This window comes from Calonectris borealis, chromosome 10 (assembly GCF_964195595.1).
Source record: "Calonectris borealis chromosome 10, bCalBor7.hap1.2, whole genome shotgun sequence".
Lineage (NCBI taxonomy): Eukaryota > Metazoa > Chordata > Aves > Procellariiformes > Procellariidae > Calonectris > Calonectris borealis.
Window position 1 is genome coordinate 22,396,842 of NC_134321.1, and position 16,368 is coordinate 22,413,209.

General features: G+C 41.4%; 1 protein-coding gene across 2 annotated transcripts; it reads left to right on the forward strand.

The window, feature by feature from the left end:
• The first annotated feature begins 3,234 nt into the window (after window positions 1-3,234).
• On the forward strand, window positions 3,235-15,054 carry TSEN2 (tRNA splicing endonuclease subunit 2). 2 transcript variants are annotated; one of them, XM_075159378.1, is made up of 12 exons: window positions 3,235-3,297; window positions 4,175-4,370; window positions 5,176-5,257; window positions 5,972-6,008; window positions 7,876-8,407; window positions 8,523-8,600; window positions 9,176-9,226; window positions 9,859-9,997; window positions 12,760-12,796; window positions 13,466-13,577; window positions 14,195-14,284; window positions 14,769-15,054. In XM_075159378.1, exons 2-12 carry the CDS (start codon window positions 4,197-4,199, stop codon window positions 14,826-14,828), a joined length of 1,392 nt encoding a protein of 463 aa, XP_075015479.1. In that variant the 5' UTR covers window positions 3,235-3,297; window positions 4,175-4,196; the 3' UTR covers window positions 14,829-15,054. The 2 variants fall into 2 exon arrangements, with proteins under 2 accessions (XP_075015479.1, XP_075015480.1); XM_075159379.1 differs by lacking the exon at window positions 3,235-3,297 and adding an exon at window positions 3,442-3,804.
• The last annotated feature ends 1,314 nt before the right edge of the window (window positions 15,055-16,368 follow it).

The following is a 16,368-nucleotide window of genomic DNA, read 5'->3' on the forward strand; positions in this document are numbered from 1 at the left end:
AAGTCCCCAAACATCCAGAAAACAACCACCTTGGATAACAAAACTCCCTAGCACTTTCCTGCATATGGCAACTTAATTTTACTGGCAATAGAATCTTCATAGCATGAAAATTAGTTAATATTAGCTGTTATAATATTAAATGAGCTTTTATTGTATAAACAGAATGTCTCATCCAAACGATTCCAGACGAACTTTGTAATATGACTGTTATTGTGGAAGGACACCGTAAACCACAGAAAGGCTGAGAGTACATGATTGCAAATGCTTATGTAGATTTTAAAGGGTATTACCGCATATGTGGTCACAGAAAGAGTTTAATAAACCTAATGGTGAGAGCATGTCTTTCCACTGTGACTATATTTCAGTTCTACTCCTCTACCACTGACTGAGAAATCCCATAACAACACAGAGCAGAAGCTAGCCACTTCCCCCTGGAAAGACATGTTGCTAGTTCAGAGGGACTACTATGCATGCACTGGTGTCCCCAAATGGGACAATGCTGCAGGAAATTCTGGGTATGGCAACGTAAACATCAGGACATTGAGAGTCAGGCAACGGACAACTAAAAATTATGCAGCAAAGGCAACTGTGTGAAAGTTTAAGGCAAAGCATTTCTAGAACTGAAGGGTTACAACCAAGTTGTCCTCATCATGATTTGGAAAAGAGGGTCATGTTAGTCTTTTCAGAAAGCTGACATTGGTTTGGACCTTAATTTAATAAAGAGCAATGGAATAATTCAGCCGAGTATCAAGAAATAGTAAGCAATTGAGTACTCTGCATTAGAAGCAATGAATCAGCCAGAGACAACATGAAATAGTCTGTTCTCATAATGACATTCCTGAACCAAAAAAAAAAAGAAATGGAAATCTGAAAGATGATTTAACAAAAGCTGCAGGCTTTCAGCCTCTGTAGGGCAGTATAGAGTACTGCATCTTCTGTCGCACTGCAGAGATCAGAAAAGCTCCTGGAAAGATAAATGCTGGAAACTCCCACGAAAGGGATCGTCAGTGCTTTTAGTGCAGTCCCTTGTCTCAAGGCAGGATTAACTTTACTCGAACTGTTCCTGAAAGACGTTTGTCTGACCTGCTCTTAAAATTTCCAGTGATGGACACAATACAATCCTCCCAGGTAATGACAGTGTTGTCCTCACCTCACAGGTACAATATTATTTTGCAATATTATCTCCTTGCTCCTCCTGTTATTTTCCAGTGGTCATGCAGAACTATGTACGTCTCCCTCTTTGCAGTGGTCTATTTTGCCCATTTTACCTTTTCTACACTGAGTTATGTCAGTCTTTCCTCATAGGTCACTCTTGTCACTCTCTTCTTGACTCTTGACAGCAGTATGACACCTTTGACTCATGCCCCGTTTGTGATTCACCACAATCTTGAGGGTTTGCTTTTCAGAGCTACGGCCCAGTCATTTAGCTGCCGCCTTGCCATTTGCTGTCTCATCATAAAAAGGGAGATGCAGATATTTGTGAAAGTGCCTGTGCAATTATTGATATTCTAAAAAAAAATTGGCATGACTCATCTTAAGGCGAGCTTGTCCTTCAGATAGCAAAATTTCTGGTTGAAGCACAATCTGGGCTTATAATCAGAAATGGGAGCAGATGTTTGGTTGAAGAAATACGAGTGTGATTCAGTTAATTGACCGAATGGCGTATGCTGCGGTTTCCCTCTCAAGGCTGTGTGAAGATAATGAGATGTGAAGGAAAGCAACCGACCTATAGCTTTTTTATGTTTTGTCTACTCCTCACTGTAATGTACGTCTCATAGTAATGTGTCTGCACAATGAGAAAATACAGATATATCTAGCATAGATAAACTCCACTTCCATTTAAATGAGACTGGATTTGACCAATTTGGAAGGAATTTTGAAACGGAGTGACATCTTTGATACTGGCTTACTTTCATGTCGTTACCTAGAGTACTTTAACTCACAGGTGTTTCAGTGGTAGAGCTACAAGAATGAACCTGAAGTTACCAGAGCATTGCTGTGTACTTTTGTGACAGGAATACAACAGGGTCCTTTGTGGTTTAGCTTCAAGACTTTTGAATCAACATTCAAAATAAATGAACGCTCATGGGCTGGTATATAAAGTGGACCTCTGTAGGACATCACTGTAAGAACACCAGCTCATGTATTGCGCTACATTTCCTGCGAGCCCTTACAACCATTACTGCCCCCCTATGCCTCACGAGTCTGTTTGTAAAATGGGAATAAGAGATAAAATACCTCATAAGAACGATGTATTTTTACAACTTTTCGTCAGTGAATTCACTGATCTCTCTGTTGAAAATCAGACAGAATTCTCTACCGAGAGCCTGCCTCCCTGGAACCAAAATGTCGTCGTCTTCTTTGATAATGGTACCTCACAATATAACCCCAAAGTAAGAATGAGTAGTCGCATCGTAGTTGCACACAATTATGAATTTGATGAGCAAGGCTTAAGCTGGTAACAAGTTCACTGCTTATGATAAGAGAAAAAGGGATGTTTGCTCCTCAGTAACTGGTGAAAATGCTTTGCATTTTATTCAGGTACCTTTTTTTTTTTTTAAATTGCACCACCATGTCGTCCTGAATTCAGCTCTGGTAATAAGCAGCACGATCACAATTATCTCTGTTAACAAGTTGTGTAAGTAGCATTGCATTATCCCAGGCAGTTATGAGTCACGGCCACGTCAAGGGTTTGTTACAGAGCCAAAAACAATTGCTTCAAGCTGAAAATTATACCTCTGCCTCACCTCCCACAGCTATAAAATTTCATCCACCCGTGTCTCAAATGCCCCTCATTATGCAGCTCATCACTCATTTCAGGATGGGTGTTCCACACAAAATGTCACTTTTCTCTCACTTTATTAAACCGCCAGCACCAGTGGGTTTGCAGTCTGGGGACACTACTGCAGCACCAAGACTAGAAACGCAGAGCGGCGGTGCAGAGCTCCCCGGGAGCCCAGTCCTTCTCTCCCCGCACGGAAGCCACATCCGCGCCTCTCACTCGAGGCTCGCCCCGGACGAGCGAGCCCCGGGACGGCCCACCTCCCCACACGCTGCCCGGCTGCCTCTGCTCGCAGCTCGGGGCTCGGACGCCGCGTCCTGCCACACCTGGAAGCGAGCGAGGCCACAGCCGCCCGCCGCCATGGGGGAGGCACCGCCCGCCGCCGCCGCCCTCCCGCCAGCGGGGCGGCGCCACCCGCCAGGCGCGCCCGCGCGCCGGTCCCGTGCGCACGCGCGGCCGCGGGGCGGGGTCTCGCGGCGCTGCCTGCCGGCGGCTTCCTCGTGCGGCGGTGAGGGGTGCGTGGGGCGTGCGGTTGCTATGGCGACGGGCGAGCGGCGGTGCCCGGCCTGTGGCCGCCCGGTAGCCGCGGTGCCGGGCCGGGGTGCCCCGCTCCCCGCCCCGCTCCACAGCGCCCCGCGCCAGGCGGGGCTGCCGGCGCCGGGGCGGGTTGGGTGCTGCGTGGGTGGCCGCCCGGCTTGCGGCGCCGCGCTGCCGGCCCTGGCCCCGGCGGCGGGTCCGGGCGGGAGGGCGGGCGGAGCTGTGGGTTCCGGTTATCCCGCCGGGGACAGGCCCGGCCTGTGCATCAGCGGGGCTTATGCCCCTCTCTGCTGGTCGCCGGCCCGCGGCGGTAGCGGCGGCGCTCGCAGCGGCGGGCACCAGCCCCCCGCCTCGGCGGCCCTGTCTGGCGGCGAAGGTTACCTGTCCCCTGCGTCTGCAGAGAGCCTCGGGCCCCGTGAAAGGGGCTCCCGGTTGAAAGAAGAGAAACCTGCCAAGCCGCGGCGCTCTCTTCAAAATTTATTCCCGTAATTATTCAAAACAGTTTATATTTAGGCACTTGTGCGCTGCGGTTTCTACTGTTCTGCTCATTCGTCTGGTTTATTCTTGAAACGTTTTCAGCAGTTTATGTACTCGCTTTTCATCTTGGGTTTACTTTATAAACTCTTGGCTGAGAACTATCCCTACCTGGTCTTCAGGGGATACTGCAGTGCCCGAGATTAATAGATAACACTAGCAAATGGCTGCTTATGTTTGCATAATAGTTACAGAATTAAACTTGGATTATACTGTAGGATTTGTTGCTGATTTGCTATTGGGAAGGGAATATTGCTGAAACATATAAAAATGGGTGAACTTCAACTCCTGAACATTAAATGTTTTGTTTCCACATTTTAGGAGGAAACATTAACATTAGGAAATGGCAGAAGCAGTTTTTCATCCCCCGAGAAGGAAAAGAAGAGTTTTTGAGTCATACGAGTCTCCCTTTCCTGTAGATGTAGGTGGGAAGGATTTCAGAATATGCCAGGCTGAGATCATTAACAACAATGTTATTGTGAGGAACCCTGAAGATATTGAACAGCTCTATAACAAGGTGCTGTACCCTGTTTGCACAGTATTTTTAGTGTTTTAAACGTAGGTAAAGCAGAATACATGTCAAAATCTGCCTGCCTTTATGCTTTTCTTCCCCTTCAGCCTCCAGTAATCCTCCGTATCTCTCTCCTCTCCTGAAATCAGTACAAAACATCTATGTTGTATCAAATGCGAAAAGTATTTTGTTCGTATCCCAGCAAATAAATTTTGGAATGAAGTGACATTGTGAGCTAAAAAACAGCTGCAAAAACTTCATGTTTGTTATGTTTATTTCTCCTTTCAACATTTTATGCAACCTTGCAAAAGCATTTTCTTGTTTTTAAAGCTCAGGAGGTTGGAATGTTAATGTTTTTACAAATGCTTGTATAATTCTTTTAACTTCAGAGCGATTTCTTCCTGAGTAAAATAAGCTACATTAAGCCTTTTATGTCTGAGTACCATTTCACCACCATTCTTATGCAGCAGCTTTATCCATCTCTTTGTTTTCTATTACGCATTGTCACAGCGTTGATACACAGGTGCTTTCTTCTGCATCTGCTTTCAAAAGTCTACTTGGAGGTGTCGACTGACAAATATTTAGAATTGAGGAAAAAGACCCAACACCCTCCATTGGTTAAATCTTTGAGTGCAGGTGTTTAATACTGAACTAGCTATCAGAAGCTAAGCAACAAGCTTTGGGCAAAGCTTAAATGCTGCAGAATTTCAGTTATTTTTTTCAGCTGATCTTGGCAGTCAACATCATGTAACTTGGAAAGAAACTAGTTTTTGTGTCATGATATAATAAGGATTTTTCCTTTTCTTTGAAGGGCTATTTTGGAAAAGGTATCCTTTCAAGAAGTCGACCAGTATACAGCATTTCAGATCCTTCACTGGTTACTAAGTGGCAAGGTAAACTCTGTCCATTTGTATTTCCATCACTATCCTAATAGTACTTTTAACTTTTCTTCACTCATTGAGGATCTATGTTTATAAATCACACACAGAAAAATAATCTCTCTACTGGGTCAGATCAAGGATCTCTCTCCCCCCATACCTAATGATGGCCAGTACAAGATGCCTAGGAAAAATACAAGAACGGGAAACATATGTCGATAGCTCCTTAGTGCGCTCTCCTAGCCTTCACTGATCTGTTGCTTAGGAAGTCTGTAAGTAGAGGTATCATCCTTGGACTTTTCTTCGTATAACTGCCCAGTTTTTCTTGGTTTTAATCTGTAGATTTTAGTGTCCACGAAATCATGAGGCAAGGATACGTGAAATTTTTAATCTGCTTATAGCCAATTACATCTAGTCTGCTCTTGGTTGTTTATTCATCTTTTCCAGGTCAGTTAAGTCTCAATAGACATCACTGGATTTTATCATATCCCTCCGTAACTGTCTTTTTACGGGTGGGAGGAAAAAAGTGTATTTAATTGTTCCTTTTGTGCAGGCTGTTACCTCTGTACCTTTTCTAGTTCTGCTGTGTCCTTGAACACAAGTGGGACCAAAGTGGCATAGAGTATTGAAGATGGGGGTAATTACTAGGCTGCAGATTACCTCAGTGAGCAAAATCACATGAAAACGTTTTTATATTGTTGAAACAATGTATGATTTTTCTTTATACAGGTGCTAACATAAACATGCCTATAATCACATCTAAAAAGTAAGTTAATTTACATGAATTTATTCTTGGTTTTTTTAGGAAACGGATTATTTTATATTTTATCTTACTGGTTTTCAGCTTGTTGACTGTATAAATGATGATGACGACTTGCTTCTATTTCTTTTCTTTTTATTTCATTTATAAATCACGTTAGAAAAACTAGAAATAGAGTAGGTGGTATTCAGCATAGTTTTTCATGTAAGCTTGCAGGCATTAATTACTGAATAGAAGCCAAGATTGAGTGCATGCATAGTAGTATGGGTAATTAATTAATAATAATATCAAGCATAATAAACCTGTTTCTCAGCTGAGGAGGAGAAAGAGAGTTTCTGGGGCAGGCTATTTAAAATAACTCTCCCATTTCCTTATTGAATTATTATAGTGTGGGCTGAAGCACCTTTTGAACTTTAGTAATACATAAATGTTTTACTTTTTTTTTTTTTAAAGTCTCTATTAACATTACTAGTTTGTACATTTAGCAAAACAGAGTGTTGGACCACAGATTTATTTTGTTCTGCTTAAATAGGATATGAACTAACTGTTAAGAGTGTGCCAGTTAGTTACTCTGTTTGCTTTGATCTATGATAACTCTAAAAGTTTTACGTTATTTAAATTTAAAAGTTATGCTCCTTCAGTCCTCAACTGTAGGTAAGACAAACAGTAGCAATATTGCTACTACAGCTACTACAGTTACTACTACTTGCAGAAACACTTGTCATTCTTATTAGTGTACTTTGTGACTGCTTTATGTGCCAGCAAATACAGCTGAGCATCAATGAAAGTGTAATTACATTGGTGCAGAAAACACATCATGATCTGTCTCAGTAGAGAGCTGTAAGTGCAAATTATATGGTAATTAAATCATAGGACAAAGAGGAGTCTATTTTTTATAACAAAAAGTACAGCACTGAGTTATATAGCTTTATTATGAGACTTCAGAGTGACTTATATTTTGTGTTGACATGTGAAATTTGCATTTAATTGTCTTTGTAGTTCTTCATTACCTGGTCTGTAGTTGCTGTGTTAGGATATTGTTTTGGGAAATAAAGAATATTGTACTAGGGTTGTCCAGGTTTGAGCAAGGACAGCTGCACTCAGCTACCTGTAACTTTCACAGAATGAAGATTAATGTCTTCAACTGGATATTAATGTTATCTTCTAAGGAGAAATAATTGAAGGGACACTAAAAACTCTATCATAATTGAAAAATATTAGAAATATTTACAGCTTTCAGCTACTGTATCACTGATAGGATTATTGTTATTTCTCAAGAATGTGAGAGTTTTGGTTAAAACTGAAGGTAGTTTCTTAAGATTTTTGAGCTGGTGTTTTTGCTATGCCATTGCTGTTTCAAAGATAGTTAAAACAGAGTTTGGAAAATACTGTTCTCGGTAGTTAGCTGTATAATAGATGACATGTGTGAGAGCTCTATATGCAAAGTCTTGTTGCGTATTTTAATCATGCAAGCTCTGATACCAAGATGTTTTGCAGGGAATTCAGGCTTAAGGCTTCCATGGGGGAAGGGAGTTTCTGCCTGGTGAAGTTCTTGCGTCTTAAAACTATATAGCAGTAGTCCTCAATGCATGGTTCTTGTGCAACATTCGGTAACAGCGTTTGTTGCCACAGAAATTTAAAAGGCAAAACAAAGCCAAAGAAGGTAGCAGAATCTTGATGTTCAGTAATGTCGTCTGCAGCTTCCTGAAGACTGGAGTCTTGCTACATTGTGCATGCTTGTATTTTGCATAGCAGTTATTGGGGGCTGTGTTCAGATTTGTTTTGTGAGTTGTGCTGAATCTTCTTTTTTTTAAGATGTTAATTAAAGGATGTGATGCCCTAGAACTTCTCATTTATTTTACTTATTTACTAGGTACGAGTGTCATGTTCAGTGGGCTAAAAGTATTTTGCAAGAGCAAGGATTTGATGACTGCTCGGTTACCAAAATTCTTGAGAATTACACTAAACCTCTTGAGCTGCCATTTTTGGAAGAGGATGGAGCTGAACAAACGGGTAATAGTTGCAACAGAATGGACCCAAATACAGAAAATACAGAAGTTTCCGGACAATCTTCTACAGATACTGGAAACGTAGTAGCCCTAAGTCCTGAGAATCAGAATGAAGGCTATAAGAAAGCCTGTTTGGAAGGAGATCCAGCGTTTGATCCCGTGGCCGTGTGTGGCTCTAAAGAACAGGAACAAGGTGACTTGAAAGAGACAGCTGAAGTGTCTTGCCAGAAGCATGGTTTTCTGGTGCATTGCGGCTGCAAGGCTAAGGAGAGCACTGAGCAAAGATCTTGTGAGATGATCAAGTCAAAAGAATGTGCTCCAGAATATGTATTGGTGCAAGAGGAAGAAGAAGGTAGCTTATGTCCTGAAGATGACTCTGCTCATGCGCAAGAAAACGTAAGGATAAAGAGTATCCTAATCTTTTAGAAAAATTAGATCGTCAGTGCTATTTTCAGTATTCAGTATTTTTTCCAGTTTAAAGTTTTAGTAATATAGTAAATTTTTCTTGTAGCTTGTCAAGAAGGAAAAACTAGTATGCAGAAGAAATCCATTTAGGATTTTTGAATATTTACAACTCAGCTTGGAAGAGGTATGTTTCAAGTACAGTACAAGTTGTTTTACTTTTAATCTGAAAAGAAAACATTAATCTATGTTACAACATATTTAATACCTGTTTCTAAAGTATAGGATTTTTCTGTGTCTCCTAAGTATTTGGATTGTCTAAGTCATTAAACTTACTTTAATAACCTGCGATAATTGCATGATATTGTTAAAAAAAAAATGTAGGATCCAATCCCATTCGCTTTAGATGAATAATCCCACTGACAGAGACCAGTGATAGGATTAAGTGTAGAAATACCAGGAATATAACATTTATATAAATCCTGCTTTGATTGTGCTGCTTCTAAATATATTCACGCATGTTAGTTTTAACACAATGCCTTCAGGAGTCTACAGCACATGCATAAGTTTTTTTGTAGTGCTGTGTCTGTTGAAATGTAAAGGTCATGAAGACAAATCTCAAAGGAAACTTTCAGGCAACTTGTTTGTCTTGATGACATTAGGGTTCTTGCATAAAATTAATTTGAGCCTTTGCTCTTGCATGGAATATAAACTACAGGAAGAGTCTAGCTATCAGTTAAACTTATTCTGTTTATTTTTCAGGCTTTTTTCTTGGTGTATGCTCTGGGATGTTTAAGTATTTATTACGGTGAGGTAAGAGTTTGGATTAGTTTTGGATTACTGGGGATACCATTAGTTTGGATATGTTTTGGTCTGAAATTTTTACCTACTGTGGCAGTATTTTATGCTGTTAATTCTGAAGGAGGAAATACCAAACACAGTAATTAGGAAGTTTTTCTTAAAAGTAATTATATTTGTTTATGAAATACTGGTCTGAAATTTTATGTTTACCAAGGCAAATATAGTTAAGCACAGCCTTTCTGTAGAGAAAGGTAGAAACTTAGGCAGGAAATACGGGGAAAGCAAGTATGAGAGGAATAATATGGTGAATAGTCTCTCTTTCCTGAAACAGGAAAATTCCGTGGAGTTTTAAGCATTGATCTATAAGTATATCAAGCTACTGTTAATGTAATGACAAAATAATTGAAACCTCTCAGATTTTCCTTTAAACAAGGGCATTATGGGTCTGATTGTGAAATTCTAAAAAAAAACACTAAATGGAGCAACAGAGATTTAGGGATTCCATAATTTATTGCCAAAAGTTCATGCTCTTTGCAGTAGACTGTGGTATTTGATGTTTGGCTGTTACGCTCCACTACACACAGTATTCTATATCTGCTTGTTATTAATATAGTCACATTGATGCCTTTGCTCATGATTTTTAGGAGCCCCTAACTATTTTGAAGCTATGGGAAGTTTTCAGCGAAGTGAAGCCCAATTTTAAAACTACTTACATGGCGTATCACTACTTCCGCAGTAAGGGTTGGGTCCCCAAAGTCGGGCTGAAGTATGGAACTGATCTCTGTGAGTAGCTTCCTTAAAAAAATGGAATCGTTTGCAACTGACTTCTTTTCAGGCACTGCAAGACTCCCGTGCCAAAGATGAACGAGGAGCTGCGTGACAGGAGCAGGCTTTGGTGCTTGCAGTTGGCAAAAGATGTTTTTGGCTAGACTACGGGTCTAGCAATAAAGTTAGGATGTGAGTGGAAAATAACATCACATATCCAGTAGCTGAAGAGATCGCTCGAAAGGCCTGTTGTTTTGCTTCATGAGGTTAATAATTAATACAGGATCGCACTGGAATTCCCTTCCCAAGTTTCTCTATCCCCTTCTAAACACATCTTCTACAGTGTTAACATGACAGTCTCTGGAATAGCAGCTTTGCATCTAGATCCCAATTCACATCAAAGTCCATGCACCTCATCATTCATCCTGTTTAATGGAAGCTGGACTTCTGCTGAACTTACTGCTAAGACTGTTTCTCTCTGTGTCTTTTTTTGGGGGGGAGGGAGGGGAAGGGACTTGCTTGTTTGTTCATGGTAGGGTTTTTTTAATCTTACAGAAATAATAAGTAGTGTCCATAATGCCTTGCTAAGTAATTCAAGAACTACATTCAGCTCCTGTCAACATAAACAGTACAGTAATGCCTGTTGTTACAGGAAAATGTGCACGAAGGGAGATATTTTTAATGTATGCATGCAAACCAGCAGGTGTTTTAATACCGCTGACGCAGTTACATAATTTTGGGGTTGTGTATTTGAGTCTGTCGAGGTTGTGCTGAGCTAGTCCTTTAGATCAGCGTGTAGGTTTGGCTGAATTCCACATCACTCTTCTTAGTACCCTGGGCTGTAGATGGGGTTTTGCTATTGATCACCTGATGTGTATGTGAGATTGATACTAGTTTGTTCACCGTTCATTTGTGTTCTGGCCTGAATTTGTTGTTTAGCATATCACTGCCTTTGGATTTGTGCCAGACAAAGGAAGTGGATTAGTTTAAGGGTAGTAGGAGTTCTGCCCTGCTCCTGAGCTCCTCTAGCTTCTTGTTCTTTGGCAGTACCTTCTTAGAGTTGATATTACTACAGTTGCTTATAATGGGTAATTTGCAAATCATGGTTGGCACTGGAATGAAGTGCTGCTCGTCCTTTTCCTGACAGGGTCTGTGCTAGCCAGCTGTGTAAGAAAAGCTGTGCTAGTAAAAGAAAGTCCCGTCTTATAAGCTCGTGACAAAGGGAAGAGAGGAAATGTTACCATTTAGCTCAGTTACAGCAGTCCAGCTGCAATGAGTCTTGTGTGCCATTGGATAGAGAAGGAACTTTTAGTGGGTCTGGTGGGCAGTATGAAAGAACTCCAGCTGGCGGCCGGTCATGAGCGGTGTTCCCCAGGGCTCAGTACTGGGGCCGGTCCTGTTCAATATCTTTATCAATGATCTGGACGAGGGGATCGAGTGCTCCCTCAGTCAGTTTGCAGATGACACCAAGTTGGGCGGGAGTGTTGATCTGCTGGAGGGTGGGAAGGCTCTGCAGAGGGACCTGGACAGGCTGGATCGATGGGCTGAGGCCAATGTATGAGGTTCAACAAGGCCAAGTGCCGGGTCCTGCACTTCGGCCACAACAACCCCAGGCAACGCCACAGGCTTGGGGAAGAGTGGCTGGAAAGCTGCCCAGAGGAAAAGGACCTGGGGGTGCTGGTTGACAGCCGGCTGAACATGAGCCGGCAGTGTGCCCAGGTGGCCAAGAAGGCCAACGGCATCCTGGCCTGTATCAGAACTAGTGTGGCCAGCAGGAGCAGGGAGGTGATCGTGCCCCTGTACTGGGCACTGGTGAGGCCGCACCTCGAATCCTGTGTTCAGTTCTGGGCCCCTCACTACAAGAAGGACATTGAGGTGCTGGAGCGTGTCCAGAGGAGGGCAACGAAGCTGGTGAAGGGCCTGGAGCACAAGTCTGATGGGGAGCGGCTGAGGGAACTGGGGTTGTTTAGCCTGGAGAAGGGGAGGCTGAGGGGAGACCTCATCGCGCTCTACAACTACCTGGAAGGAGGTTGTAGCGAGGTGGGGGTTGGTCTCTTCTCCCAAGTAACAAGCGATAGGACAAGAGGAAATGGCCTCAAGTTGCGCCAAGGGAGGTTTAGATTGGACATTAGGAGAAATTTCTTTACTGAAAGAGTGGTCAGGCCTTGGAACAGGCTGCCCAGGGAAGTGGTGGAGTCACCATCCCTGGAAGTATTTAAAAGACGGGTAGATGAGGCGCTTAGGGACATGGTGTAGTGGGCATGGTGGTGTTGGGTTGACAGTTGGACTCGATGATCTTAGAGGTCTTTTCCAACCTTAATGACCCCATGATTCTAAGTTGTGCCCTTTGCCTCTCCTAAAACTTGTGGAAAATGCTTGGGTGGAACAGAAATTCGATGGCTTATTGTGATCTTTCACTTGTACTCCAGTGGCTCAACTTCGGTTGTGAATATAATGTTAAAAACATGAGTCTGTTGCAGAAAAATTCCATCCTAAACTTTTCCCACGGCAATTGCTAACTGTCCTTTAGCTCTTCTACTTTATCTTTTACCTGCCACTCCCCTGCCCGGAATCACCCTGCTGCTCCCATGGGTTTTTTTGTCTCTTCCCTCTCTCCACTTGCTGGGACAACTTAATTCTGAGCAGAATTCAAAAGTGTTGACGTTTTGTCTTGTGTAATTAAATCTTCCAAAACATTTTAAAATATTTATGGACCCAGGTATTAAACTTAGATGGAAACTCTGAGATTATCTAATTAAGGTGTTTCTCTTTCATTTCAGTGCTGTATCGAAAAGGCCCCCCCTTCTATCATGCAAGGTTTGAAGCTCATGTTTCTGTCTAATTTCTTATTTTCAAATTAGTAAATTTCTCTCGCACAAATTTAGTATCTTCACTGGGTAAGCACATATTCTTCACTCAAAACACTTTGCCAGATGCATTCATACTGGGAATGCAAAAGTCCTTTTAGCAGAGGTACTAAATAACACAATTTCATTGAATTCATATAACAGTAGTAAGACATTAAAAAGTAAAAGTTGCAATGAGCATATTTAGCACTCATATGATGAATGCCTTCAGGAAAGTAATTTGATTTAGTAATGCCAACTTTTAAAAATATATGGTATGGATAATTTATGTAATCTGGGAGAAAAATCTTTTAAGGTATGATAATTGTCTTTATTCGTTAGCTAGTCAGGTTGAACTCCTAGATAATAAATTTATTGTAAATGTCAGATTTGCATTCATAAGAGAATGCTACAAACGTCAGTAGAAGGGTGGGGAGGGAAAGTGCCAGTAAGCATATTCACAACTTCATCTTTTCTCCTCTTTTCCTAGTGGAAGGAGACTTAAGTTTCACAACTTGCTTACTGCATGCCTGGCATAGTGTTTAAAAACAATTTTTAGGCTCTAATTCTTAAGTTTCACGATCTTCCTAAAAATGTTAATTTTCTTTCTGTGAATTGTCCTATCTGCTTTGTTTTCCAGTTACTCTGTCATTGCTGAATTAGTTGATGATAGTTTTGAAGGTTCCCTTCGCAGACCACTCAGCTGGAAGTCCTTGTCTGGATTGAACAGAACAACTGTTAATGCTTCTAAGGTAAGTGTAAGACAGTAGTTTTAAAATAGCTTTAAAATGATAAATGTATAGTTTAGTTCCAAAGAACAGGGAGTTGGAGTGAGGCTGGAAGGAGAATCCTTCTCTTTCTAGTCAGCTGAAGAACGTGGTGAGTTGCCAGTAGGCAAACAAGAGTTTCCTTCGTCAATATCCAGATGAATTCTGGAAGAAACGTATTAAAGTTCTGTTGCCTGTAGGAACATTAAAAGTTGTGTGAGGAACAGAAGAAGGACTCGAGGGAAACTTCTTTCCTGCTTGCCACTTCTGTTTTTAAAGCTCTCTCCATCTACCAGGATTTTCGTTTGAACAGTGAAACTGAAAGTTTCCAAAAGATTTTCTCTGCGATAGAGCCTCATACATAGTGCTTCCATACTCACAGCCATAGTGCTCTGGTGTTGTGTTACAGTTCTGGTTTATCTTATAGCAGTATTATGCTTTGATAAGGAAAATGAGATACACATATTATAGAGCTTTCCCCAACTTGGTTTGCAGAAGACATCTTGTAGGAAACTTGGTATCTGCATTTCTCATTAATCTAAAACTTGTATAGAAGGAAATCAGTTGAAATTCATGTATTCATGTTTTCTGTTTACCAACAGGAACTGATGTTATGCTATTTGATTAGACCGTCTGACATGACTGAAAAAGAGATGTCGACACCAGAATGCATGAAAAGAATTAAGGTTCAGGTGTGTAATTACTCCTCTCCTTTGCCTGTGTAGCTTGCCTTGGGGCAGCTGGACAGCTAACTGTGTAAGAGCCCCCTTGAACTGTTGCTTGCTCTTTAGCATGCTTTGGTTTTTGCATGCATAGCTGCAATAAAATAACTAGATTCCTTTGTGCCCCAAGGCGTGAGAAGTGCATTGCAGGCTCTTTAACGACATAAGATCTTCTAACCTAAATTTTAATGTTGCTGCTACTGTGAATGTAAGCACTTGCATGGGGAAGCAGGGATACCTATGGAGACAATAAGGTTAAAATATGTTTAAAAATGGAGAAAAATGTGTGAGAGACCAGCTTACTTCAGGAACAAATGTAGTCATCTACTAAAATGTCTCAATGGTCACATAATATATGTCAATTTGCTGAAGACTTAATCCCCATCCTTCATGGATTATCTGTAGCTTTGTCTTTTTTTTTTTCCCCCATAATAATTGCTGTTTTTTATTTCAGGAACTGATTGTAACTCGTTGGGTTTCTTCCCGTGAGCGCAGTGAGCAAGATGAACTTTAACTGTATAGGAAAAACTTTTTTTTTTTAAAACCACATCTTGTTTTTTACCTGATCTTATCATGATGAACCATTGCCTCAGAACAGTTTCTATCAACATATTCAGCTGGTATGTATAAATGCTATTTAAAATGAGGTATGCCCTGTTTACTGGAGAGAATTTTGTATTGAAAAACATAACTGAACTATAATAATGCATATGAAGGGAAAAAAAATAAAGCTGTGTCCCAACTCAAAATACTTGTTTGTTTCCTTAAAACTTACGAACTTGCATCTTTGAATGGTGGCTAGACTGCAGTGATTAGTAATGGTATTTTTAATATCCTAACAGATCCAGGCATTAGCGCTGAATAGGCACTACGGCCTGCAGAGCCACTGAAGTCCAAAACCTGAATGTCTGCCTGAAAGCCGAAGCAATGAGGGATCAAACAGTTTTCTGGGAATACCTCACAGATTCTTCAGAGTTGAGCCTGGGAATTGTAAGGCTAACTTCATTTTGTAGCTCAGCACAGGGTCCTACATTTCGTCAGAAATGAGGCCTTAAACTTGATAGTCCTGAAGTTTAATGCTGGTTTTCAACTAGTTAAAACTAGTTAAAAACCAGCAGTAATTACGGTGAGTCAAATAACCTTTTGGGATACCTATGGTACCGTTCCTCTTCAACCAAGACCTGACTTCACGGCCTTGATGAAGTTGCACAAACTTAGATCTGGGGAGAGATTTGGTTGTTGCAATATCGAGCATTGTAACACATTGCTGTTAGGTGCCTAGACCCTGGAATTTAGTGGTCCCAACTAAAAGTGCTTATTTTCACAAGCACTGCTCAGAATTGAGGAACTCTTCCCAGAACGTGCAAGGATTTTAATTAATTCTGGAGCCTAAGCACCTAACAGCAATGTGAGGTGTTAGGCAGTAGGGAATGCTGGGGCACCTTTCCCCATTTCGGTGAGATGTCTTACTTCCCTTGGGATTTCCAGCATAAGATTCCTCTTGAAAGTAAGGGCCTAATCTTGCCCCGTGACAGCACGATGCCCTGGCCACAGGTTGATGCCCTTTACTTTTGTTGAAGATGGGTTACTGTGTAGAAAATAATGATTTGCTAAGCTAGTGAGAGGAAGTCAGTCTCTCTAGCTCGGCAAGTATAGGTCTGTTTCATCACTGCTTTTTTCTCTTTTATCCAGCAACTACAACAGTCTATACATTTTTTTTCATAGTGGACTCGTAGCTCTCTTTGCCCTGCAACATCGTATGTTGTAAAACAGACTGCGAGACACCACTGTGTTTTGTATAGAGTGAGGTGCAGGACAGTGCTGAGCCGTTCTGCCTTGCTACACTAAGTGCCTGCTATTTTCTAACTTTTTTGTATGATTTAATTATGTAGATTGCAGGTTCCTAAATATGATGTTTGTTATTGCTAAGCCACATTTGGAAAACAAACAAACCCAGCAGGTATTCGGCTGTCTTTCAAGCCGAGCCAGGCGGTTTGAGTATCAACTACACTGCATTTTAAGTATTGCTGCTTTAGATTCAGGCATTTGAATTC

Bases quoted from the DNA above. Each gene is read 5' to 3' on its own strand.
- TSEN2 (XM_075159378.1), top strand. From the start codon at position 4,197: ATGGCAGAAGCAGTTTTTCATCCCCCGAGAAGGAAAAGAAGAGTTTTT. The intron at 5,258-5,971 runs GTAAACTCTGTC...TTCTTTATACAG, and splicing joins ACTGGTTACTAAGTGGCAAG to GTGCTAACATAAACATGCCT. The intron at 12,797-13,465 runs GTTTGAAGCTCA...TTTGTTTTCCAG, and splicing joins CCCCCCTTCTATCATGCAAG to TTACTCTGTCATTGCTGAAT.